General features: G+C 43.5%; 1 protein-coding gene across 39 annotated transcripts in view; it reads left to right on the forward strand.

Moving 5' to 3' along the window:
- The window catches only part of NRXN1 (neurexin 1), an 841287-nt gene that overhangs the window by 681816 nt on the left and 131955 nt on the right, over positions 1 to 27516 (forward strand). For all 39 annotated transcript variants that reach the window (XM_064164294.1, XM_064164293.1, XM_064164292.1 and 36 more), the window contains one exon: positions 10260 to 10431. In XM_064164294.1, coding sequence (XP_064020364.1) covers positions 10260 to 10431 — 172 coding nt within the window. The remainder of the gene's footprint in view (positions 1 to 10259; positions 10432 to 27516) is intronic.

The following is a 27516-nucleotide window of genomic DNA, read 5'->3' on the forward strand; positions in this document are numbered from 1 at the left end:
TTCTGGTCCCAGTTCTGCCTCCCACTGACTCTGACTCTGGATTTGTTTCAGACATGCAAATTATCAGAAGAGTTATGTGAAGCCTTTCAATACCCTTAAAGCAGTTCAGTTTCCAGCGGGGATTCTGTTGTACTGATATCAAAGTGCTACTCATTGGGATTTATTTCTTGGAGTATCTTTGCACTAAGTTGGATGAGCCTCTGGCCAGCCTGATCGAGGGTATGGTGTCCTTGCCTATGGCAGGGGGATTGGAACTAGATGGTCCTTGTGGTCCCTTCCAACCCTGACTAAGCCTATGATTTATGGATGGCTGCACCCAGTCCTGTGAACACTATTTTAATAGCCTCTCTATTAAAAACACTAAAAACAAGTCAAAAGGAAACCTAACTTGCAAATCTTACTGTGCTCATTTGGAAACACATGTTTATTTGTCCAGCCCATCTAGGGAGGTTCTCCTCTCCCTCTGCTCTGCCCTGCTGAGGTCACCAATTTTGGGTACCCCAGTTCAGGAGAGACAGGGTATGTGCTGGAGAGAGTCCCCTGGAGAACTACAAGGACAACAAGGGGACTTGAACATCTCTGCTATGAAGAAGGACTGAGACCTGAGGTTGTTTGGTCTGGAGAGGAGAAGGCTGAGAGGGGATCTGAACAATGCCTATAAATATCTGAGGGATGGGTGTCAGGATGAAGGTGCCAGGCTGTTTTTGGTGATACTCAGTGGCAAGACAAGGAACAGGGGTACAATCTGGAACACAGGAGGATCCACCTTAACATGAGGAGACCCTTTACAGTGAGGGTGCCAGAGCCCTGGAGCAGGCTGCCCAGAGAGGTTGTGGAGTCTTCTTCTCTGGAGACTTTCAAAACCCCTCTGGATATGTTCTTGTGTGACCTGCCCTAGGTGATCCTGCAGGAGAGTTGGACTGGCTGACCTCTGGAGACCCCTTCCAATCCCTACCATTGCATGATTCTTGTTTGAGGAGAGTGCTTGCCATTTCTGAGGCTGGAAATGCTGTAATTCCAAGTACACAAGTTCTGAGGTGCCTGCATCTGTGGAAAATAAGCTTGCAAAAGCAGTGTCCAGGCATGTGAGCTACTTTAGCCAGTAATGAAGACTTTCTTTTCCTTCGAATTAGGCCCTCTTTGGTATAATGGCATCTGTAGCCTTCAATCCATCTTCACCATCTCTTGGTGGGATGGTGGCAAGGTGAAGACATTTCTGTGTGACCTGCTGTTCTGACATAAAGTATCATGCTTAAATTGTTCTTTACTGCATATTTTGTCTGAAAAATTTAATCCTGTGTACTGCTGTAATGATGCTGAGTGGATAATAAGATGCAGCATGCTGCTACTGCAGGCTCTACACCATATGTCTCCCATAACTATTTGGGGGGCTGGTTGTTAGGGTAATTGTATCATCTTGGTAGTTCATCATCAGAGTAACTGGAAATAATATAGCTATGATGTATAGCAGGAGATACTCAACATTTAGAACTACACAGGAAAGCTGCAGGCTGAGAACTCAAGTGGCAGAATCATTGATTCACAGATTGCATTGGGTTGAAAGGGACCCTCAAAGGCTATCCTGTGCAAGCCCCCTGCAGTCAGCAGGGACAACTCCAACTAGAACAGGCTGCACAGGGACACAGCAAGGCTGATTTTGAATGTCTCCAGGGATGAGACCTCAACCACATCCCTGGACAACCTGGTGGAGTATTTCACCACTTTCATTTCATAGAACTTCCTCCTGATGTCCAACCTAAATCTCCCCTGCTCCTATTTCAAGCCATCATCCCTTGTGTTATCACTGTAAGCCCTTCTAAACAGTCCCTCCCCAGCATTCCTGAAGGTCCTCTGCAGATACAGAAATGTATCTCTGAGGTCTCCTTGAAGTCTTCTCTTCTCTATGCTGAACAGCCTCAATTCTTTCAGCCTGTCTTGATAGCAGAGGCCCTCTGATTAGCTTGGTGATCCTCTTGGCAATCCTGCTTTGGCGGGGGAGTTAGACTGGATGATCTCCAAAGGTGCATTCCAGCCCCTAGCATCCTGTGATTCTATGAAGATGGTGTTACTTCTTCCCCTTAGTGATCCGCTTAGGTAGCTTTTATTTTTGCTATTTTCCAGGTACATCTCAGTTGTAAATTAGCTTGATGCTGAGCACACTTTTCACTTACCTCTTTTGAGGGTCACTGCTTTAAGGCTAAAAGCTACTTAATTTGTATAGAGCAACATGAGGGAGTGCAGTGGCTCTGCTTGCGTCTGTATGCATTTGCATAGCTAATATTGTTACCCTGACAGTGCTATTTCTTATATGTCAACCAGAGGCATCTGGCAACCAACGAGTTCTTATTATTTCTCTATTGATTTAGAAAATCTAGAGAACTTAATGGCATGAAACTAGGGTCATTTGAAGGTTTATGAAATGATCTTTAAGAGCTTCCCAGTAAAACCTGAGAGCAAAAGATGCTGCAGATTCTCTATCTCTCTTTAATAAAATCTCTGAACAGCAGGGTAAGGGAGGTGATCTATCCCTCTGCTCAGCTGGGGCTGCAAAGGATGGAGCCAGGCTCTGCTCAGTGATGCCCAATGACAAGACAAGGGGCAATGGATGGAAGTTGGGGAATAGGAAATTTCATGTATGCATGAGGAGGATTTTTTACACTGTGAGGGTGACAGAACACTGGACCAGGCTGCCCAGGGGAGTTGTGGAGTCTGCCTCTCTGGAGATATTCAAAACGCACCTGGGTGTATCCCTGTGTGGTCTGGTATAGGTGATCTTGCTAGGGTTTGGACTAGATGACCTTTCAGAGTCCCTTCCAGACCCTGACATTCTGTGATTCTGTGGTCTGGTGCTGAGATCCTCATCACAAGATGCATGTGGAACTACTGGAGTGGTGTGGAGGATGCCACAAAGATGGTCAGAGCGATGGAGCACCTCCACTGTAGGGACAGGCTGAGAGTGTTGGGGCTGTTCAGCCTAGAGATGAAAAGGTTCCAGGGAGACTTTAGAGCAGCCCTGAAATTCCTGAATAGGGCCTACAAGAAAGCTAGGAAGGGAATTTTTACAAGGCTTTGTAGAGAGAGTACAAGAGGGAGTGGATTAAACCTGAAAGAGGGGAGATTTAGACTGGGGATTAGGAAGCAATTTTTTTACAGTGAGGGTGTTGAGACACTGGAACAGGTTTCCCAAGGAGTTCATGGATGCTCCCTCCCTGGAGCTGTTCACATCCAGATTGGATGAGGCCTTGAGCAACCTGGTCTAGTGGGAGGCATCCCTGGCCAAGTCAGTGGGGCTGGAACTAGATAATCTTTAAGGTTGTCTCCAATCCAAACCAGAATTTATGTACCTATGAGGATTCTAAAATGAGAGGAGGAAAGAAAGACTTCTTGTTGCATGTTTACAATTATGCATCTGTTTTTTCAAGTACTTTGCACTGTCTCTGGAAAGATCTTGGTGTGAGTAAGGCTTGCTTAGGGTTGCTTGCTCATTTAGGTAAGCATGCTCAGGTGCTGCAGGCAGTATTAGTAATATTTGTGACTCCACAGACAATATTTTTCCTCTTGGAATAGTGTGAAGGGTGTCTTATTGTCAGATTAAGCAGCATTTTGCACCAGGATTATGTTTGAAATTGTTGTGTGGAAATGAGTACCACAGATCTGGCTGCACTTCTCACAGGAATCCAAGGGCCACATTTGGATCCCAGCCACCACTCAAGCCAAGTTATTATATCTTTCAAGGCATGGAAACAATTTTCTGAATGCTAGCATGCTGTGCACTGGAGGCTCCAAATGGCTAAGTTAGCAGTAGAACAAGGGGACACAGTCTCAAGTTGCATTTGGGGCAGGTCTAGTCTAGATGTTAGGAGGAAGTTGTTGCCAGAGAGAGTGATTGGCATTGGAATGGGCTGCCCAGGGAGGTGGTGGAGTCGCTGTCCCTTGAGGTATTAGAGAAAAGCCTGAATGGGACACTAAATGCCATGGTCTATTTGATTGGCTAAGGCTGGGTGATAGGTTGGACTGGATGATCTTGGAGGTCTCTTCCAACCTGGTGATTCTATGAGTACCCTATTTAAAGAACTCTTCCTAGATGTTTTATATTTCCTATGTCCTTCCCAGGAAACACTTCCTCTGGAAAGTACCAGATGCTTAAAAAGATACAATGATGGACTATTAGACTAAAATACATATGGTTAATGAATGATGGAGTTTAAATGTCCCTTCTGTGCATTACATATCCTTCTCCTCACTTCCTGAAGCAAGCAGTACTATTTTTGCTACACATTTCCTTACAGGAGTCAGAAATCCAGAAATTATTTTAATTGCTTTATATATATTCCTCTAATGTAGAACATGAGCTTCTGATTACATTTGAGTGAAAAATGATCTGAGTCCTCTTAACAAAACTCCAGAAACATATTCTTCAATAAAAGCAAAGTAAAACACCAGTTAGTTCTGAGACTTTATCACAATCACCAACAGGGACAGGCACTCTTAAGATGCAAGCTGGCAGACTTCAAGGGCTACTTTCTTGGTCTGTAGTTGTTGGTCTGTGGGAGTCATGATGATATTGCCTTTGTTTGGAAGTTCTTAAAGGGTGTAAGTATTATGAGCTTAGATTGTTTGTGGGCTCTTGTGAAACTACTGTTGTGTGAAATCTGCACATGCTTTGGAGATGTTCAAGAAACATGTAGACATGGAACTTCAGGACATGTTTTAATGGCCATGGTGGTGTTAGGTTGATGGTTGGACATTCTGATCTTAGATGTCTTTTCCAATTGAAATGATTCCACATTTATGCTGTCAGGTTAGACTATTACAAGTGACAGGAGAGCAGAGGTTAAAGTGCAAGCAAAGCCTACTCTGTGTGGTGCAGTAAGGTGTAGGGCCATAGTAGGTGATGCCAGATGATCTTATCTGCCTGTGTAGGTACTACAAAGAGAAAGTCACCTTAGCCTCAGAAACAGGAGAACTGCACAGAATCACAAAGTTGTTTCAGTTGGAAAAGAGCTTTAAGATTGTGTGAAACCATCAGGTAATCCTACCAAGCCTGGTGTTAAACCATGTAATTTACCAGCACATCTGAGTCTCTGCATTTCCAATTTACAAATTGAGTTTCTTCTGAAGAGCTGCTGGTTGGGGCTCAGAGTGTCACATAGCTTAGCTGTAGGTGAGTTATACTGTGTCCAGTTGTGTTTGGGGCTCAGAGTGTCACATAGCTTGGCTGTAGGTGAGTTATACTGTGTCCACTTGTGTTTGGGGCTCAGAGTGTCACATAGCTTGGCTGTAGGTGAGTTATACTGTGTCCAGTTCTGGAGCCCCTATTGCATGAAAGATGGACATGCTGGAGAGTGTCCAGAGAAGGGCTACCAGGTGGATCAGAGGGCTGGAGCACCTCTCCTATGGAGACAGGCTGAGAGAGTTGAGGTTATTCAGTCTGGAGAAGGGAAGGCTCCAGGGAGACCTTATGGTGGCTTTCTGGTATCTGAAGTAGGCTACAAGCAAGCTGGTGAGGGACTTTTTAGGATGTCAGGTAGTGATAGGACTAGGGCGAATGGAGCAAAACTAGAAGCAGGTAGATTCAGATTGGATATTAGGAAGAAGTTCTTCACTGTGAGGGTGGTGGGACACTGGAACAGGCTGCCCAGGGAGGTGATGGAAGTCCTATCCCTTGAAGTTCTTAAGGCCAGGCTGAATGTGGCTCTGAGAAACCAGGTCTAGTGTGAGGTGTCCCTGCCCATGCCCGAGGAGTTGGAACCAGATGATCTTTAAGGACACTTCCAACCCTGACAATTCTGTAATTCTGTGCTTCTGAATTGGAGGTCCCTGCACTGCTTTGTCCCAGGGAACAGAGGTGGTGATGTGAGGATTATAGCAGTATTCATAGCACCTCCTGATTTGAAGGTCAAAGTAATTTCCAGCGACAGAGAACAACATTTTTGCAACATATTTAAACGCTTTGCTCTTTTCACTCTTCTCCTGAAGATGTCCCCTCTCTTCCAGCCTCTCTTAGAAGAAGTATTGGAGCTTCTCCCATCTCCTACATGTTTTCATTCTGTTACTGTGGTCTTTCCATCTGGCCTCTCTTGGAAGTAACATTGGAAATCCTCCTATCTCCTACACATGGTCACTCTGTGGCCTTCCTAGCTCAGGTTAGACACAGACAAGCTAGGAGAAGGAATTGATTTCATTATTATATTCCCTCACAGTTAGGTGCTGTTGAGGAAAAAAAAACCTCAGCCTGAAAACCATAAACAGTGTGGTGGACATCTATGAGCTGATTTTTACCAGCAGAGCTCTGAAATCCTCATTTTGTGGTGGGCAAACATAGCCTCCTAGAAATACAAGCCGAAATCAGTCTGCTACTTCAGGTCATTGGCAAGGATAAGATCTTTCAACAGCACTGTTGACTTCCTGGCTTGCTTAGTAACACACAGCTGTTTGTACAGTGCCCACCGCCAGGGTGCTGAAGAGGGCACCTCACATGTAGCATTTGTCTGATAGGAAGAATGGCTTTAGGGTTATTATGAATAAACAAGTGATAAAGGAGAATTTCTACTACTGTATTATGCACCTTGAGGCTGGAAAAATGGAAATAGTACAGGCTTCAGCTTTATCACTCTTTTCCCTTTCCACTCTATCACATTATTCCAAAAGAGGGGGATAAATAAAAAGCAGTTCTTTATGGCTACAGAGCCATTAGGTTAAGTGTTGCAGGGCCGAGGGCTGGGATCAGGTTATCTCAGTGGGTTATGGGACATTAGCTGATCCATATGTTGTGGAGGCAGGGAATTAATGTGGCCGAGACCACAATAACTGTTTGTGCCTGTGATCTTAACAACAATTGAGAAGTCATGTGGCTTGCATTATCTGGCAGTCCAACTACAGTGTGATTATGCAAGGGCTTGAAAAATCCACTGTCAACATAGAGATGATTATTGTAGCTCAGCTGATCCATGCAGACTTACTGCTTTGTGGCACTGTCATCTTCTCTCTGGGGCTGTGTACTGTCAGGTCTTTGCATCATAATTTATTTAGTAGGTCTAAAGGGCTGTGTGCAGTGAAGTGCACAGCATGGCATGTGTCATGTCACGGTCATAGAATCACAGAATGTTAGGTGTTGCAAGGGACCTCCAGAGATCAGCACATCCAAACCCCTGCAAAGCAGGACCACATAGGGCAGGTCACACAAAAATACGTCCAGGTGGGTTTGGAAGATGTCTAGAGAGGGGAAACTCCACAGCTTCTCTGTGCAGCCTGCTCCAGGGCTCCACCACTCTCACAGCAAATAAGTTTCTCCTCATACTGGGATGGAATTTCCCATGATTGAGTTTACATCTATTTCCCTTTGTCCTGTCATTGGGTATCACCAGAAGGAGCCTGGCTCCATTCTCCTGACAGCCACCCTTGAAGTATTTGTGGACATAGATAAGGTCTCCTCTCAGCTTCCTCTTCTCCAGACTAAACAGCCCAGTAAGAGAGATGTTCCTCATAAGAGAGATGTTCCAATCCCTTAACCATCCTCATAGCTCTCTGCCAAATTCTCCCCAGTAGCAACCTGTGCCTCTTGAACTGGTAAGCCCAGAACTAGACACACTATTTCAGATGTGGTCTAGTTAGGGCTGAGTAGAGGGGGAGAGAATCTCTCTTAACCTGCTGGCCACACTCTTGTTAGTGCACTCACACATGCTTTTGGCCTTTTTGCTCCTATTGCTGTCCCATGGATATAACTTAGTATCATCCAGGATATAATAGAATCTAGATATACATATATGGTATATTAGATGTTATTATATATATGTATGTATGCATATATACACTCACATATATTTTTGATGATGTTTATATATATATAATTTACCATATAGATATGGTAACAGAGAAGGCTTACATTTGAAACCTAGATTTGCTTCCTTGTTTTATGGGAGGTTACACAAATTCCCACAGGTGATGAAGAAGTGTGGAAGAGATTAAATGTATCCATTACACACAGAGTTGTCCATCTTCTCAGTTGCAATCAGATACTAGAAAAAAAGCCCAACCTCCCACTATAGTTCAGTAGCAACTATTAGGGTGGTGGTATTCATTGCTGTTCCATCTTCATGGTTGACATCTGTGCACTGTATTTATGTCTAAATGGAGAAAAGGCAATGAAACTTGAATATTTCCCCCCCCCCCCCAAAAAAAAAAAAAAACCAGTATATATGATCCAGTGAGGCTAAAATTCTGCCTTCAAGCCTGTAAAGCATCCATTTTTTTCTTACCAGTATCTGGCAATCTACAAATGGTAGCTTGAGAATCGTAGCACCACAGCTTCTTAGTTTGGAAAAGCTGCTGATACCTTTTCATTTCATGCTGCTTCATTTTGCCTGCACCTGTCCTATTCACTCAAAGGTGGTTGTTTTTTTGGGGGTTGTTATTTCTTTTCTTTTTTTTTCTCTCTTACCATTTATTTTAAATCTAAAATTATATATGTCTGTACATATATATAACAAAGAGGAAAGGAGATACATGCAGTGTAGGTTATGAATAGTACAATTATGAATCACTGTAAAATTAGGCAGCTCTTTTTAATCCTGAAAGCCTTTGATTTCTTGAAAGCACTGTGAAAAAAAAGGTGCATATGCCATTATCATTACATGCTGGGGCTCTGCATCTGATAAATTAGTAAAAGGGAAGATTGCTTTAGCTGGTGCAATGTTATATTTCCTTGTATACATTTCTGTATGAAGCAAGTAAGCACATGAATGAAACAGGTGAAACAAATAAGCTACTGCATTTGTGGGAGAAAATGGGTGAAATCTGGTCTGAGTCATACTTGAACCAACTGAAGTAAAACAAAGCTACAACTTCTCTCCCAAGATACTTGGGAGGTTGCCCTGCAACTGACATGAAATGTGAAAGAAGGTGGATAAGGTGGATCCCTTGGTGGCACCTTCTGGGCGTGGAAAAGCAGGGCTAGCCAATAGAGAAATGTTAATTGGCAAATTTGGAAGAAGACTGTTTAGAAGAATATTTAAGCAACTAAGCAAATAACCCTCTGACTTTTCAGAGTGGTCTTCTTTTTGTTTTATGAAAGAGGAGAGAGTATAGTGTCAAAACATGGAGGGACATTCACAGATAGCATTGGGTTGCAAGGGACACTCAAAGCTCCACTTATCCACCCTTGCCACACTCAGCAGGGTGCCCACTAGATCAGGCTGTCCAGGGACTCATCAAGGCTCATCTTGAGCATCTCCAGGAACAGGGCCTCAAACACATCCCCTGGGCAACCTCTTGCATTATTTCACCAGTCTCATTCTGAAGAACTTCCATCTGATGTCCAAGCTACATCTCCCCTACTCCAGTTTCCAATCATTGCCCCTCATCCTGTCACCACAGGCCCTTCTAAACAGTCCCTCTTCAGCCTTCCTGTAGGTCTCCTTCAGATACTGAAATGTAGCTCTAAGGTCTCCTTGGAACCTTCTCTCCTCCATGCTGAAAAAACATCAAATACCAAAATAAAGAAAATATCAACTTCAAAAATCATAGAATCAACCAGGTTGGAAGAAACCTGCAAGATCATTCAGTCCAACCTATCACCCAGCCCTATCCAATCGACTAGACCATGGCACTGAGTGCCTCGTTCAGGCATACATATGATCTTGATTCTTACTAGGAACAAGATGGTGTCCTTCTGTCATGAACAGTTTTTGTTCCTCTCTGGCTCTAAAGTCTGTGTCAGTCACTTGAGCTGTTCATGTCTTAATGATTTGGAATTACTACAATGTGATGCAAAAAAATCTCTCCATTAGATAACCCACGAGATCTCTTCCTTTTTGTGTCAGTTGTGAAGGCCCTGAGTATGAATGAAGTTTGGAGAATCGTTTTATAGTCAGAAAATCCTCATCCTTCTTCTATGTGATACTGTCAAGACTAAAAGGAAAAAGTGGTGTCCAATCCTCAGGTCAATGAGGGAGGGGATAGAGAAAGAAAACTTGAGCTTTCCTTCTCTTTTCCCTCTCCTCCTCTTGGTCTGAATCTCTCAGAAGGAGAGAAGTCAATTTGGTGAAATAACTAATTTGGAATATCAATTACCCTTCAAAGAGCAATCCCGGACTCGGTGAGCTGTCAGGAGGCTTGTCACTGCCACATGCAAGCCTTTGTAAGTTACATCTGAGGAGGGAAGATGTAGGTGGAAATCTGTCTCCATTCCTTGCTCAAACAGCTCTTAATTTCTTTTTCTTCTTCCTTTCTTTTTTTTTTTTTTTCTCCCCAATATGCAGCACCAGGGGAAAATTGGAGTTAAATTTAATGTTGGAACTGATGACATCTCTATTGAAGAGATCAACGCAATCATTAATGATGGGAAATACCATGTAGTACGTTTCACTAGGAGTGGTGGCAATGCCACATTACAGGTGGACAACTGGCCAGTTATTGAACGCTACCCAGCAGGTAAGGGCTTGCACAAACTCTTCTGAGTAAGAGGGTGGGGGTGGGGTGGGGGTGGGGAATGTGTGGAATTTGGCTCGTTTTGTTTCTCTTTGCTCTCTCACAGTGTTTTAGTCGTTTTAATTAAGTAGTTAAAGAGTCCTGAGCAATATGCAGTTTGTGATGATGGCGTTTCCTTAAGTGGGTTTCAGACTACAAAATTCAAGTTATTGCTGGAAGTGGAAAAATAGAGTTATCAACACATGAAATATTGGGTTTGTTTCTTGGGCGTTTATTAGAGTGTTTTTTAGAGGGAAGGAAAAAAAAAGGCTTTGACAAAAGCTACAGTAAAGTGACTCCCAAATCGATCTCGAAGTGATGGAATACAACATTTGCTGAGGGAGAGGTTGTCTGTGTTCTTTTAATCACAACTTGGTACTGAAGCACTTGGAAGCTTCTTAATGTAGCAGCAGGCATAAACCAGAAGTTGTGTTGGTTATCAGTTCTACAACCAACCAACCAACCAGAGATGCCTTAACTTTGAATGCAAACTACAGGGTGTTAGTCATGCAAGTGATGTTGGTTAACCTAAACAAGACACAAGGGTGTGGAGACAGAGTTACTTTGATCAAGCCCACATTTAACTTGATGCAAATGCACTGCAGGTTGTTGTGTTACTGATTTTATCCATTTTTAGAGGCAATAGGTTTCTCAGGCACACAATCCCTTTCTTACTGACTAAGATTACTGAGCTGTTAATGGTACATTAAATATCTGCAAGTTACCTGCTCACATTTGCTCTGTGTGTTGCTGTTATTAGACAAAAGGCAGCAAATCCAGAGCTGCAGGTATTCTGCTTTGCATACTTGCTGTTGCACAAATGACAGTTCTGATTAATCTCTCTGAAAATAAAAATCCTTTATTTGGTGATTGCAGTGGGGTGGGAGGGTATGGTTCACTAACTGACCCAAACAGCCAGTGGCATTCTGGGCTGCATCAGAAGATCCTGGCCAGCAGGTTGAGAGGTGATGCTGCTGCTCTGCTCTGGTGAGGCTTCAGCTGGAGTGCTGTGTCCAGTTCTGGGCTCCCCAGTTCAAGAGAGACTGGGAGCTACTGGAGAGATTGCAGTGGATGCTACAAGGATGATGGGGGAGCATCTCTGCTATGAAGAAAGGCTGAGAGACCCAGCTGGGGCTGTTTAGTCTGGAGAGGAGAAGGCTGAGAGGGGACCTTATCAATGTCTATAAATATTGGAAGGTGGGTAGCAAGATGAAGGTGCTAGGCTCTTTTTGGTGGTGCCCAGTGACAGGGCAAGGAGCAATGGGTACAAGCTGGAGCACAGGAGGTTCCACCTCAACACAAGGAGACACTTCTTTACTACTAGGGTGGTGGAGCACTGGAAAAGGCTGCCCAGAAAGGTTGTGGAGTCTCCTTTTCTGGAGACCTTCATACCCTGTCTGGATGAGTTCTTGTGTGACCTGCCATAGGTGATCCTTGTCTGGCAGGGAGATTGGGTTCAATGATCTCTAGAGGTCCCTTCCATAGTGTGATTCTGTAATGAGTTATGAATGAGGAGATTTTCTGGCCACTAGAAACAATTAATGGCTTTAAGTTAGATGCATACCTGAAAGGTGATAAAGGAATGAGGATACTGAGTAAATATGTCCTGATTCTTTGCAGAGGTTCCTGTTTTCCCCCATGTCCCACTTGTACTTTTATCCTTGCAGTGTTTGGTAACTGGTAGCTGAAATAAGCTGGTGAAAGTTGGAAGGAGTGTGTCTTCATTTGTATTCAAGACTTACACAGCAGGAAGGATTTGGATTGGGTTTGGTTTGTTCTTTTATTTTTCTTCTGGGTTTTACCCAAGTGATGAACATGAAAATATTTTTCTTTGTTCTTCTCTTTCTGCTTCTTCCTGAAAAGACAAAGCACCCTCAAAATAACAAACAAACAAAAAACCCTTCACTTGATTTCTGGCACACAGAATTTGTTTATGCTGGACATAGATCAATCTAGCAAACAGTTATTTCCTTGATATGGGATTAGTGGAGTGGAAGGAGGTTGGATGTTTTCTTTGGATAATTTGGAGCTTGTTGAGCTTCCTTTAACAATCACTGCACAAGTTTAATTTCAAGACATTTTCAGTTGCTTCATCAGCCAGGGCACAGAATCCCTTGGCTTGCTTTGTTGCTGGATCTTCCAAGACTGCTGTTGGCCTTCAATTTTTCTTTGCCTTTCCCATACTAATATTTTATGGCTCCTGTATGCCATAATATCACTTTTGAAATGAAACTCATCCTCTCTCTTCGCACCTCTGTCCCTCCTACCTTCCCAGCATGTGGGTACCTAGCCATACTTTTCTCATCTGTTTCCACTCTGGTATGTCAGGTTTGGCACTCCTCATTGAACCCTTTTCAAACACTTCTTCCCAGGCTGGTATTGATGGACCTTCTAGAGAAGGCACGTGCTGTGTGGAAGGCTATGCTGCCTTTCAGCAAAGCTGGTCCCACTCTGCAGATATTAATGGCACCATATTAAAGCTGCCATTGTGACTCTGCTTCTAATAGTTTAGAGCTGTCAGAAAGCACAATTTGGCAAATAGTGCTGCACCCAATTTAGATGTGTTACTGCTGTTGCTGGTTTAGGGACTGACAGTGGTACCTGCAAGTACTTTGTTTCATAGAATCAGGGAAAGATCTCTAAGATCAACAAGTCCAACCATTACCTAACTTGACAGAGTCTGGCGCTAAATCATTGGCCTCAGCACCACAACTCTGCCTCTTTGGTTCAGCTGCCTCCCTGCGAAGCCTGTTCCAGTCCTTAAGAACCTTTTCAGGGAAGCAGTTTCTTCTAACTTCCAACCTAAACCTTCCCTAGTGTCATTTGAAGCCATTTCAACTTGTCCTGTCACTTGCCATTAAGGAGAAGACATTAAGCCACACCTGGCTCCAACCTCCTTCCAGGGAGCTGTAGAGAGCAAAAGGTCTACCTCAGCATCCTCTTCTCCAGACTAGCATTTTCCTCAGCTGCTTCTCACCAGCCTGGTTCTCCAAACCCTTCACCAGCTTCATTGCCCTTCTCTGGACCTGCTCCAGCAATTCAATGTTTTTCTTGCAGCGAGGGCCTTAAAACTGAGCCCATTACTCAAGGTGAGGCCTCACCAGTGTGAAGCACAGAGATGGAATCACTTCCCTGATGCAGCTAGGCACACTATTCCTGATACAAGCCAGGATGCTGGTGGCCATCTTGGCCACCTGCACACACAGTTACTCATCACCTAACTTTTTCTTTGCTCATGTTTTGGATGGAGGACATGTTCATGGATTTTTGGAATTGTTAGGGTTGGAAGAGATCTTGAAGATTAACTAGTTTCAAACCCCCTACCATAGGCAGGGACACCTTCCACTAGACCAGGTTGCTTCAGGCCTCATCCAACCTGTTCTTGAACACTTCCAGGGAGGGCACCCAATCTCCCTTGGCAGCCTGTTCCAGTGTCTCACCACCCTCATTTCAAAGAATTTCTTCCTTATCTCCTGTCTAAATCTCCTCTCCTACAACTCAAAGCCGTTGCTTCTCATCCTATCACTACAAGCCGGTGTAAAAAGTCCTTCACCAGCTTTCTTACAGGCTGAATTTCATCTTGTTTGCATGAGTGAAGGCTCATTAGCTTTCATTTTTGTTCTTTTTTTTCCTTTGTGACTGTTTTCTGAATTGTTTCTTTCTGCCTAATTTCTGAATGTGCCTGTACCACTCTGCATAAGCACAGGCTTATCTCTGCTGCTTCTGGGGTGTTGATAAAAGAAAGAAGAGAAATAAGATTAGCAGCTTAATTAGTAAATCTGCTCTTCTTAAATATGCTGGATTTGGAAAAAAAGAGTTGGTTGCCTAAAGCATAGCAACTGGTCAGTTCTGCCTTTTTTATGTGGAGAAATCATACTCCACACTACACTTGTGGTTGGGGTGTCTGACCATGAGGCATTGCCTCTCTGTCATCGTCTAAAATATTGAGTGAACGTTTTCTGAAAGGAGTTTCTCGCCAGAGGCTATGAGGACAGGCTAAGGGAGCTGGAGGTCTTCAGCCTGGAGAAGAGAGGGGGACTAAGGGGACCTTCCAGCTGCTTTCCAATACCTGAAGGGAGCCTATGGGAAGGCTGAAGAGGGACTTTTCCAAAGGGTGTCTAGAGACAGGACAAGGGGCAATGTTTTTAAGCTGACGGAGAGTATGGTTAGACTGGATCTGAGGAAAAAGTACTTCAGATGCCCCCTCCCTGGGTGTATTTAAATCCAGGCTGGGTGACACCTTGAGCAACCAAGTCTAGTTGAGAGGTATTCCTACATATGGCAGGGAGTTTGGAGTAGATGATCTTACTGAGGGGCAATCTTACCAGTGCTTAGAAATACTTAAAGGGTGCATGCCAGCAGAATGGGACCAGTCTTCTTTTATTGGTCCCCAGTGATAGGACAAGATGTAACAGGCACAAACTTGAACATAGGAAGTTTCTTCCAAACATGAGGAGGAACATCTTTAAGCTGAGGATTCTAGAATATTGGTCTAAGCTGCCCAGAGAAGCGGTGGGATTTCCATCTTTGGAGGCATTCAAAGCCTTGATGCACTTCTGTGCAACCTGCCCTTGTTGAACCTGCTCTGGCATGGGGATTGGACTAGATTGTCTCCAGAGTCCCCTACAAACTCTATCATTCTTCATTCTGTGATCCTTGCATCTCTGATTAGCCTTAGACAAGCATAACTTGGTTGCAGCTGTCCTCATGTACCCCATGGGTCAGCAGATGTTGTCAGGGGAGTGTCTAACAGATCTAGATCTGACAGCAGGAGCATCTTGCAGACATTGTTCACACAAAAGAGACTGTCCAAACCACTGCCAGACTAATGGAACAGATGTATCCCTCTGATTGGGGAGTATGAATTACAGTCAAGCGTAGACACCAAAGAAGAACCTGTGTCAGTCTGTGCATGTTGGCAGAAGTTCAAAGCCCAGACTGACATTCTGGTTCCTGCTAAGTGCCTCTGCAATAAGGCAACTGGCAGCTGAAGCTCTTAGGAATTTGGTATCACAGAGAATAATTCTGATCTGGGGTTTAGGTTTGTTGGTTTGGGGCTTTTGTTTTTATTTGTAGCTTTATACAAGATGAAACATTTGAGAGCAGCCATGTTTGTCTCAGGGACTTTATCTACATCTCTGGGCTAAATATTCTTGTTGCAGAAAATCCAAGGGCTAGGGGAAGGGGACACTTACTGAAATACTTCTCTTGGTGCCTGTGTTCTGAAAAATAGAGCGAGCATCTGCAGTCTTTTCATGGGCTACATCTGATTTAGCATAAATGCTAAGAGTCAGCTGGAGAGGGACTTTTCATGAGGATGTCCAGAAGTTGAGGGAGAACAGGGTGAGAATGGATCTTAGAAAGATGGCCTGGAGGTGTTCAAGGCCAGATTGGATAAGGCCTTGAGCAACCTGAGCAAGTGAAAGGCGTTCCTGCCCACGGCAGGGGATTGGAACTAGGTGATCTTTAAGCTCCCTTCAATGCAAATCGTTCTATGAATCTGTGATTCTATGATCCTACAATACTTTACTTTCCTTGGAAGTAACTGTTTGGAAAAAACAGGAGGACTTCTCAGGAACTCTCCATCTGGGAATATGTAGAAGATGAATTATACAGTGCAAGTGAAGGTTTTATGTGTAAATTTATGCCATCTGTATAAAATCTGGCAATAGATGTGGGTTTCACGTATTTAGTCCATGGAACTAGTAAGAAAAGAAAGGGAAAAATACTGGCTAAGTCAGTAGTTCCTTGGTTACCAAGCAGTGTCTCATTCTTCCAGATCTGGCAAGCAGAGCTCATCAGTATTCTTCATGACCTTTCATGTGGCCTTGGAGTCACATCTCTATGGGCTTCTGTTTATGCTGATGTCTCTCTCTCTGGGAATGTCTGCTGGTAGCTGTACTAGTTAGACCTACTGTGGTTTCATAGGCAGTAAGGGAGGAAAAATATGAATGAGTTATCATCCATTTTTTTTTTTCCATACATGAAATATTGGTTGAAGTTCCAGAGGTGAAAATATTCAGAAAGAAATTAGGCAACTATAGTGGCAAAGACAGAGCTGTTTCACAAATCCATAGAATGATTTAGGTTAGAGAGGACCTTCAAGGTCATCTTATTCCAACTCCTCTGCCATGGGCAGGGACACCTAACACTAGATCAGGTTGCCCAAGGCAACCCCTTGTTCTGTTCCCTGGCAGAACAGACCAACCCCCACCTGGATACAGCCTCCCTTCAGGTAGTTGTAGACAGCAATGAGATCATGCCTGAACCTCCTCTTCTTCAGGAGGCCAAACTGTTAGCTTTTGCCTTCCCTTTCCACAGTTGCCTCCCTTAGCACAGAAGGAGGAGCACAGGAACATGTCTGGGCAAGCAAAGCAAACATGGATGAGCCCATGTTTGCTCTATCAGGCCTACCACCACAGTGATTCACACCTTAATGAAGTGGAAGTATTAGGGATGAGTCTAATACACTAGCTGGTTTGCATGCTGGAAGGATGGGCACCTGGGAAGCCATCTGAACCCTTATATTCAGAAGCTTGTCAACGGCTCAAGAAGCAGACATAGAGACATAGAATGGTAGGAGTGGAAGGCACCTCCAGAGATCCTCAGGTCGAACCTCTCTGCCCAGAAGACCCAGGGCAGGTCACACAGGAATGCATCCAGGCAGAGGAAGATCTCCAGAGAAGGAGACTCTACAGCCTCTTTGGGCAGCCTGCTGCAGGGCTCCAGCACCCTCACGTTAAAATGTTTTTCCCATGTTGAGATGGAATTTCCTGTAATTCAGTTTATGTCCATTGGCTCTTGTCCTGTCACTGGGTGTGACTGGAAATAGCCTGGCTCAATCCTCCTGAGAGCCACCCTGCATATATTTATAGACATTTATAAGGTGTTCTCTCAGCCTTCTCTCCTCCAGACTCAACAGCTCCAGGTCTGTCAGCCTTTGCTCAAAAGAGAGAAATTCTGTCATTCCTGTAGCATTCTGTTCCTGTCCCTTTTGATCGGGGGAGCCCAGAACTGGACACACTATCCCAGATATGGTCTAAGCAGGGCTGAGTGGAGGGGGAGGAGAACTTCCCTCAACACATCAGACAGTGGTTTCTGCATGAGAGAGATGAGACAGGAAGTAGAAGAGGGGAAAAAAAAAAAACCTGTTCAGTCCTATCCCTTGTTGACTTCTCTTTTCAGCTCTTCACTGTATAATTTCTACACTCCTCAATGTTTTCCACAGTTAATGATTTACTGCATGGCATCATAGCAAATGTTTTACTCAAATCCAGATAAATTAGATATACTTAATTTCCTTTATCTAGAAAATCATTTAACTTGTCAAACACAGCTATTAGATTAGTCTAACATGATTTGGGGCACTTTTGCATTTTATCTCCTTTTCCAATCACATCCACATCTTAAATTCTTTGGAATTTGTTCTAAAGCACTGCATATGGGTAAGGTCAGAATAGAGTGGGTTATTTTTTTTCCTCTCTACTTCTCATTTAGAAGTATTACAGTTTTTGTTCTTTAATGCAACAAGCAGTGTGCCCTGTTGGGTAGCTGTATTTTAAAGAAGGCTGAGTTGTTATTTTTAAGCTCTATGATAGAGGTCATCTTCCTCACCTTCTGATCCTACAAATTAATTTAAAATATGTATGTTGCTTTCTTCTGATATGTGGAAATCTACATACAAGGTTTGAAATGAGAGGGGATTTAGACTGGATGTTAGGAACAGGTTCTGCACCATAAGGAGCAATAGAACAAGGGGACATAGTCTCAATTTGTGCCAGGGGAAGTATAGGCTGGATGTTAGGAGGAAGTTGTTGGCAGAGAGAGTGGAATGGGCTGCCCAGGGAGGTGGTGGAGTCACTGTCCCTGGAGGTGTTGAAGCAAAGCCTGGATGAGGCACTTAGTGCCATGGTCTAGTTGACAGGACAGGGCTGGGTGCTAGGTTAGACTGGATGATCTTGGAGGTCTTTTCCAGCCTGTTTGATTCTATATTTAGAATCAACTCATGATCACTCAATCAAAATTTATTTTCCCCAGTTAGGTTTTCTGTGCTATTTTTATTATTTATCTAAAGTAAAGCTTTTAAAAAGCATTGTGGGTGGCTTTTTGTTTGTTTGCTTGCTTGTTTGTTTCAACTGGACAAAATCTGAACTGAGTATAGTTGAATGCTGGTATCTCCCAGTGTTCGTACAACTGTGCTCAGTTGCGAACAGAAGAAAGCATTATAGCAGCGTGTGAAAATAACGGCACAGAGAATTAAGAAGAAGAAAAGGAAACCTGTGCATCTCACCTGAGCAAGTTCTCTAGAGCATAGTCAGGTGCAAGAAACTAATTTAGCAGGAATTGAAATAGATTAAAAATTAATCTTCGCTACCGAGCCACAAACCAGCGTTTAAGTGATGGATGTAACTAGGTCAGCGTGCTGCCTTACCTTGGCAAATGTGTAATTTGCACAACTTAGTTCTTGCAGATTTTTTTCTTCCTTTCTGATTCACAAAGCTCTGACTACCCTTTGGTTAGGGTTAAATGTGTTTTCCAGCTCGTGTCTAGGCTTGTTTTCAGTAGAATGTTTTTGTTCATGTGGGAGGTGGATGTTTGTTAAGCATGGTGATTTCTTTTCCCTGTTCTCTTTGGGTGAACCTCTGTTGTAGCTTAGCCAAGGAAATGTATTTTCTTTTTTCTTTTTATTTAATTATTGCTGCCCTTTGAGGTTATGAAATTATTCTATCCTGCTGTCATCTTTAAATAAAGAGCCTGGGTGATACCCAAACAAGACACTACAGTCAGTCTTTATTCAAAGAGTAGTTGCAGTAAAGTTTCCCAAATCAGGTTTTTAATTTGACAGCTTATCAGGCTGTTCTGCCAGATAATGCTATCTAATAATGCTTCTCCTACTCTGCAGACACATTTTCTTTTTTTTTTTTTTCCCTTTTATTTTTCATCTTGGATATCCTGGTGAAATGCAAAGGCTCATCCCTTCTTAGACTTGATAGATCCTGTAATTAAATTCAGATCTTGATAAAACGTGCAGCACGGTTGTCATTACTTGATCACAGAAGGTATAACACCTTCCTGTTAAATATGATAAGGTGGCACAATGCAGCTAGCTTAGAGGGAGGAAGAAAATGTCAAATGGGGAGTGATTCAGGAAAAAAGGCATTCTAAACTAGTGGTGAAACAGCTGTCAGCTCTTTCTGGGTCTTGTGGCAAAGGCTGCTGCCCATACCTTCCTACCACGATTAGTCACTGGGTGATACAGAAATGGCATTCCTAAAGAAGACCCCAAGCTGTGGGGATTCAAGTTAGAGGAAGGGAGAGTGGAAGCAGATCTCAGAATGACACACAGCAAATTTGTCACAGCCAGTCCCATTTGCCTCTCTTCAGGAAGTCCATTGGGTATGAACAATCCCAGTGAAAGTCAGGTCACAGAAGAGGAAATATTGCCAATGGACAGGGATCCTTTTGCACACTTTTTGTATGGATTGTGGTATATTTTGCATGTAAGTTGGACTATCAGAACTTAGCCAACAGATTAAGGCAAGTTCAAAATGGAGGATTAATGTGGTGTTGGTCAGAAATGATTCAAAGTCTTTACAAAGTAATTTTATTTACTCAGTAGTTTTCTTAACAACTTAGTGCTGATAACTGTGATAGAATCAACATCTGAAAAGACATCCATCATTCTTCTTTTCACTCCCAGTAGCAAGACCACGTTGTCAGTGCAATGTTTTGAACACCAGGTTTCATAGATTCATAGAATGCTTTGGGTTGGAAGGGACCTCTAGAGATCATCTAGTCCAACTCCACTGGCAAAGCAGGATCGCCAACGAAATGTCACACAGGATCACATCCAGACTGGCCTGGAGAGTCTCCAGAGAAGGAGACTCCACAACCTCACTAGGCAGCCTGTGCCAGTGCTTTGGCACCCTCACTGTAAAGAAGTCTGTCCTCACGTTGAGGTGGAACCTCCTGTCTCCCAGCTTGTTCCTATTGTCCCTTGTCCAGTCCCTGGGCACCACCCAAAAGAGCCTGACACCTTCATCTTGACACCCATCCCTCAGATATTTATACACATTGATCAGATCTCCTCTCCGCTTTCTCTTCTCCAGACTAAACAGCCCCAGGGCTCTGAGTCTTCCTTCGTAGCAGAGATGTTCCTGTCCCTTCATCATCCTCATAGCTCTCTGCTGGACTCTCTCCATCAGATCCTTGTCTCTCTTGAATTGGAGAGCCCAGAACTGAACACAATATTCTAGATGTGGTCTAATCATCCTCACAGCTTTTTAATTGGACTCTCTCCTTCTGTATTTCTGTCTTTTCAGCCTGCTCTCTAGTAACTGTCTCTTTTAAGATTACAAATGACTTGATGTAGCATGCCACTCACTAAGCCAAACCAATAGCCACTGACTTCAGCAAAATTATTTTTATTTAAACCTCAAGTTGGTATGGTTGTGACCCTGCCCCTTATTTTAGGTGCTCTGCTCCATGGATGTATAAATACATTTGCTCTAAGAGTGGTATTAGTGCTCTCAGCAGCCAATAGTGCATACAGGAGAGGGGTACAATAGTGTGCTCCTGCCATGTATTCCTTCTGCAAAGCACTTTGTTTCCATTAGCTTCTGGGGCAGCCCTGAGGTCAGTCTGAAATGGGAGCCTTTCTCAGGACAGAACAAATCAATGCAGTGCTGAGCCTTCCAACCAGACAATCTATCATACAGAACCCGAAATGAATTTGTCTGCAGCGCTGTTGTGTTTGAGGTGCTCGCAGAAGATAAGGTTTGGGGGTTGTGTTTTATTTATTTGGTGCACATTTGCGCCTGTGTCCCCAGAGATATTTTACTGGTGTGGCGAGGTGTGACTCTATGTCTTCAGGATAGGAACTTCCATTAAACTAACTAATTCAGGAGCAGTCTCTGTAATTCATGCTGCAACAGGGGAAATGGCAGCCTGCTCTGTCCCAGATATATTTTCCAGCAAGTGAATCACATTAGTTGGGCATCCAGGAGGGCACAAATCCTGGTTATCTCTAGCATATGCTTTAGACTCTTTCTCTCCTTAGTACCACATGAAGATGGGAGAGAAGTTGTATACCCATCCTACTCTCTGCTTAGTATTCTTCACTCCCAAACCCTGATGGTTAAAAAATAGATAAATCTTCATGCTGTTGTGCTCACACTTTCAAAGTAACTTTTTCTGTGCAGCTAAGATTCAAGGCAACTTCTTCCCTTTGAGATTAAAGGGAGCTTGTTGTAACCAGTTCTTCTGGCCTGTTCAGAGCATTCCAGGAGTGTTCAAAGAGCTACCATGACCCTAGCAAGGTGTAGCTCAAACAGCAGTCTGCACTGCCTGGCAGAAATAGACTGAAAAGGTTGCATGGTTTTTTATAACTTAGGACCCTGGTGAGCCTCACACGAGTCAGATCCTGTAGATGCACCATTTAGACTAAATATGAAGCAGAAACTGAACTTTCCACAGGTGTCCCTGTCCATGGCAGGGGGTTTGGAACAGGATGATTTTTAAGGACCCTTCCAACCTAAACCATTCTATGAATCTGTGAATAGAAGAAGCACAAACCACTGTGAGCAACGTCCTGATTTCAACCCCTAAGAAGCAGAATTTAATTGAATTAAAGGCACCAAAATTAGGTGTTTACAAATTGATTTGATGAGTGAATGGCTTCTTTGCTTCAGTGGACTATTTCTGAGGAGTTAAATGGCCTTTTCTCATGTAGTGTTGAGCTTAGTGGACGTGTAGTGGAGGTTGGAAGAAACCTTGCATTAAAAGAAGCATGACCACCAGATGGAGAGAGAGGATTCTGCCCCTCTGTTCTGCTGAGACCTCACCTGGGGGACTCTGTCCAGCTCTCGGCCCCTGGGAAAGGTCCAGAGAAAGGCTGTCAAGGTGATCAGAGGGCTGGAGCACCTCTGCTATGAAGACAGACTGAAAGAACTGCAGAAGAGAAGGCTTTGGGGAGGCCTTAGAGCTCCATTTCCAATATCTGAAGGGGACCTACAGGAAGGCTGGGGAGGAACAGCTTAAAGGGGCCTATGGGAATAGAACAAGGGGCAATGGTTTGAAGCTGGAGCAAGAGAAATTTAGGTTCTACATCAGGAGCAAGTTCTGCACAATAAGAATGGTGAAATACTGGAATGGGCTGTGTTTGAGGCTCTGTCTATTGAAACAGGTCAGCCTGCTCGAGTTGGAGGTGTCCGTGCTGAATTCAGGAGGTTGGACAAGATGACTTTTGAGGGTCTCTTCCAACCCAATACAATCTGTGAACCATTAAGTCCAACCACTCACCTAGAGCTCGGAATCCTAGCAGTGCTTCTAAGCCACTGCCAGTAAGCCATGTTCAGGGGCCAGAGCATGTCCAGGGGAATCCTGTAGCAGGCTCAAAAACATCTAACATTTTTATATGTGGCCTGTAACTCTGCATAACATCTTTGCTGCTGATGTGTGACTGCTCTGAAGATTGAAAAGGTGAGGGCAGAGCAAATGTGGTGTGTGAAGACAATCACTTTAGGAAGCCAGGAGGATTTACAGTTGCAGGAAGTATTGCAGCAGTGCCAAATGCCAAAGCATGGGTCTAAGAGAAGCAGTGAAGATTATGGCCATGTAGAAGGTGGCCTGGAAATGTGTAATTGTGAGAAGTCCCTTGTGAAGGTCACACCTCACAGGATGCTCTGTGTGAAACATCATGTGATGCTGTGACAAAGTAGTTTACAGAAATTGCTTTGTAGGCACGACAGGCTAAAGTGGAAGAATTGGGGGTGATATTCCAACCCTCTACAGCATTTTGAAACCAGCTCAGGTGTTGAAAGTCTGTACCTGGGGTCTGCTTCTATGGGAGGAAAGGGGGAAAGTGAACTCGGTGCATGTGTGACAGGAGTCCAAAAGAGGTGCTACCACAACAGATTAAGAGTGGCAAAAAGAAATCCATGTAGTGACTTGATTACAGTGTAAGTGCCCCCAGGGGGTGAAAACATGAGAGGCTTGCAGTGCTCTCTAGCTGTTTCCAAAAAGCTGTAACCAGAACTGAAACAGTACACGTTGCAGTGGTGAGCTTTGGAATTCACTTCTGAGACAGATTCACAGGTTCCATGGGGTTGGAAGGGACCTTCAAAGGTCATCTTATCCAAAACTCCTGCACTCAGCATGGACACCTTCAACTACAGCAGGCTGAGCAGGGCCACATCAAGGCTGATCTTGAATGTTTCCAGAGACAGGGCCTCAAGCACATCCCTAGGCAGCCTGTTCCAGTACTTCACCGCTGTCATTGTACAGATCTTCCTCCTGATGTCCAACCTAAATCTCCCCTGCTCCACTTTGAAACCATTGCCCCTTGTCCTATCACCACAAGCCCTTCTAAACAGTCCCTACCCAACCTTTCTGTTCCCTTTAGATACTGAAATGCAGCTCTAAGGTGTCCCTGGAGCTTTCTCTTCTCCAGGCTGAACAGCCCCAATTCTTTCAGTCTGTCTTCATAGGAGAGGTTCTCCAGCCCTCTGATCAACTTGACTGTTTTCTCTACTATGTGTCATTGCCTTAGAGGAAAGTCTTTTGCTGGAAGACCTGTTTGAGCCCAGTACAGATTGCATGTTAAGCAATGAAGAGCTTTATGGCTCAACAGGTGGGTCAACAGTCATGCCCTGCAATATGCCTGTGTCTGTATTAGGAGCGTATGATCAGTGTAAGAATAATGCTATGGTAGCATTGTGTTTGCTATGCAGATATAACTATACCTTTCTTAACCAAGGAGGATAAGGAAAAAGACCATTTCCAGGCATAAATTCTATATCCAGAAGCAAATTCTGTGCTAACCAGCAGCTACAGTGGCTTAAATGTGCCAGTCCTAGTGCCTTAAACGTGCTGCTCCTAGTGCTTTAAACTCTGATTGCAAAAGAGCAGAAAGACAATACTGAGCATATTACCCCAATCCTAATGTATAATATTTCTCAGCTTTGGATATTTATGCATCCATAATCCTGCTAGCTAGGAAAATGATGATTAGTTAGCTGCTTGCTTAGCTGTTCTATCTGATATCTCACAGTTTGTTGCATGTTATTTTTTCCAGTAGCTGACTTTAACTAAAGAGCATTCTATGGAGTAAGGCTGAGTACAGCTTTTCCAGCTGAGCTGGAGAGCTGAGCCATGTTGCAAGAGTCTGTCAGAAATAATCTGCTGTCTCTACACTTTCCTTATCTGCCATTGCTCTGTGGGTGTGAGCACCACGGGTGTTCTGTGCAGAAAACAAAATGGGATGTTACCCCAATCTGTGTCAGAAATATGGTTGAGCTTTAGTGTTGCTAACAACCCATCTTGGCAGCTAGATGTATCTGAGTTTTAATTGGATTGACTTCAGCCTTTGCCATGAAGTTTGTTTATATGTTTCAGTGTTCCACTTTAGAAGCCATTGCTCATCCGTGCACGTAACACAAGGATATATAGACAGGCAGTTTTGTAGGTTCATAGAATAGTTAGGATTGGAAGGGATCTTAAAGATCATCTAATTCTAATTTCCATGCTGTGAGTACCTTCCACTAGACCAGGTTGCTGAAGGTGTCATACAGCTTCCAGGGAGGGAGCATCCACAACCTCCCTGAGCAACCTGTCTCAGTGTCTCACCACCCTCCCCTCACTGGAAAGAATTTCTTCCTAATGTCCAATCTAAATCTGCCTTCCTCAAGCTTCAATCCATTCCCTCTCATCCTATTACTAGTAGCCCTTGGAAAAAATCCTCTTCCAGCTCTTCTGTAGCCCACTTCAGGTACTGGAAGATCACGTTAAGGTCTCCTCAGAGTTTTCCCTTCTCCAGGCTGAACAACCCCAACTCTACCAGCCTGTCCCCATAGGAGAGGCTCTTCAGCCTCCTGATCACCTTCGTGGTCCCCTCTGGACCTGCCCTAGCAGTTCCATGTGCTTCTTGTGCTGGAGACCCCAGAACTGGACCAAGTACTGCAGGTGGGGGTCTCACGAGAGCAGGGTAGAGGGAGAAGAATTACTCCCCCGTCCTATCTCTCAGTTCCATGGCCATAATTCCATGGGTGATGGTAGGCAGCAGATTGGTCGAATGATGTAGTCCTCCCTCCTTAAAACTCATGAATTTTGTCTTGAATATATGCTTATTAATCTGGAATGCATTAATGTTTTATTAGCAAGCCATCTGCACGCTGTAGCTGTTAGTGTATTATCTACTTTGAATGGGATGTTTATTTAATAATTCATCATTCTCAGCACCATCATTTAAACATAAAAATAATTTAAATAGCATATTGCATTATAGTTTAATGATGCATTAGTGCTTGATGTTAGAGGAGCTACTAGAATTCATAAATCTAGACAGATGATCATATCCTTACCTAATCTCTTCAACAGAGTGGATTTTAGTATGGTTTTAAAAGGTCAAGTAGTTTCCTGAGAGAAAGTGGATGTGTGGCTTGTGCTAGCAGAGGGAATTTGTTTCAAAAGTTGTTCTTTTCCCCCCATTTAACATTTCAGAAGCAGTTCAAAGTAGAATTCAAGTCCAATTTTATATTGCAACAGAATGATTTCTGTAACAGAAAATGAGAGTTAAAACATATTGATGGTTGAGTAATGATTACATTATTTCCTTTCAAATTCATACACAATTAAATACTTTAATATTGATTGGGGTTTTGTGATGATGTTTCAATTCAGATTAACCAAAAGTCAAGCCAATAAATTTAGACTCACACAGACTCATAGACCTAGACTAGGTATTAGAAAGAATTCTTTCCAGTGAGGGTGGTGAGACACTGGAACAGGTTGCCCAGCAAGGTCGTGGATGCTCCCTCTCTGGAGGTGTTCAGGACCAGGTTGAATGAGCAACCTGATCTAGTGGAAGATGTCCCTGCCCATAGCAGGGGTGTTGGTACTAGATGATCTTCACAGAGAGTGATTTGCCATTGGAATGGGCTGCCAGGAAGGTGGTGGAGTCAATATCCCTGGAGGTGTTGAAGAAAAGACTGGATAAGGTACTTAATGCCTTGGTCTAGTTGACTGAACAGAGCTGGGTGATAGACTGGATTAGGTGATCTTGGAGGTCTCTTCCAACCTGCTTGATTCTATGATTCTATCTTTAAGGCCTCTTCCAGCCCAAACCATTCTATCTATGAAAATGAGTGATCCTGATTAGTGAACCTTATCTAGTGGAAGGTGCCCCTGCCCATGGCATCTGGGCTTGAACTGGATGATCTTAAAGGTTCCTTCCCACACAAACCATTCTGGGAATCTCTGAAAAACACTGAGCTAATTGGTAAAGCATTAGAGAGTGCATTTTGTGGATTGTTTTACAGACATGTTACCTGTCACAGATCACCTGCAAAATATTATCAAAGCTTTTTTTAAATGTACGGTTAGGGAATCAGATTATTTCACCTTTTAAAAGACAAACCAAAGTCACTGCTGGGATCCTACCCAGCGCCGTTATGCTACTGAGTGGTGGACTGCTCGTTATATTTCTGCAGTCCTAAAGCATTCCTCTGCCTTCATCTCAGGGAGTGTCTGTTTCTATTATTTACAGTCTCTGTTTCTATGTCTTGCCAAAAGCATTTAAAAACCCCCAAACCTCTCTATATGTACAAGTTTAAACCTTTCCATTTGAAATAGATTATTCTTTTATAGTAAAATGTCTGTAAGGCATAAATACACAAATTGAAATGTCACTTTTAGACACAACTGAAAGTCTGGAGCTTGCTTTGGCCAAGGGCTAGGGTTTGTTGTTTTGGGTTTTTTTTTTTTTGCTGCACTGCTGACACAGAACAGATTTTTATCTCTTAAATGCCATTTCCTATCTGTATGGCTGCATTTGGTTTCTTCTGCTTGGTGAAGGCTCACCCAAACAATGGCCTGACTTTTGTTGTTTCCATTGGCTTGTGTGTCATCTTGCATATCTCTAGGAGAAGGAGCTTCAGCAGAGGTAGTGAGTGTGGCAAAGCAGCTCTGGTGCAGGGCTTTGTGGCATAGTGGTGCTTAAATCTGGCATTTTCATGTTTCCTGGAAGAGCAGGAAATCAGCATTCTTACTGTT

The sequence above is a fragment of the Pogoniulus pusillus genome, chromosome 25, assembly GCF_015220805.1.
Source record: "Pogoniulus pusillus isolate bPogPus1 chromosome 25, bPogPus1.pri, whole genome shotgun sequence".
Lineage (NCBI taxonomy): Eukaryota > Metazoa > Chordata > Aves > Piciformes > Lybiidae > Pogoniulus > Pogoniulus pusillus.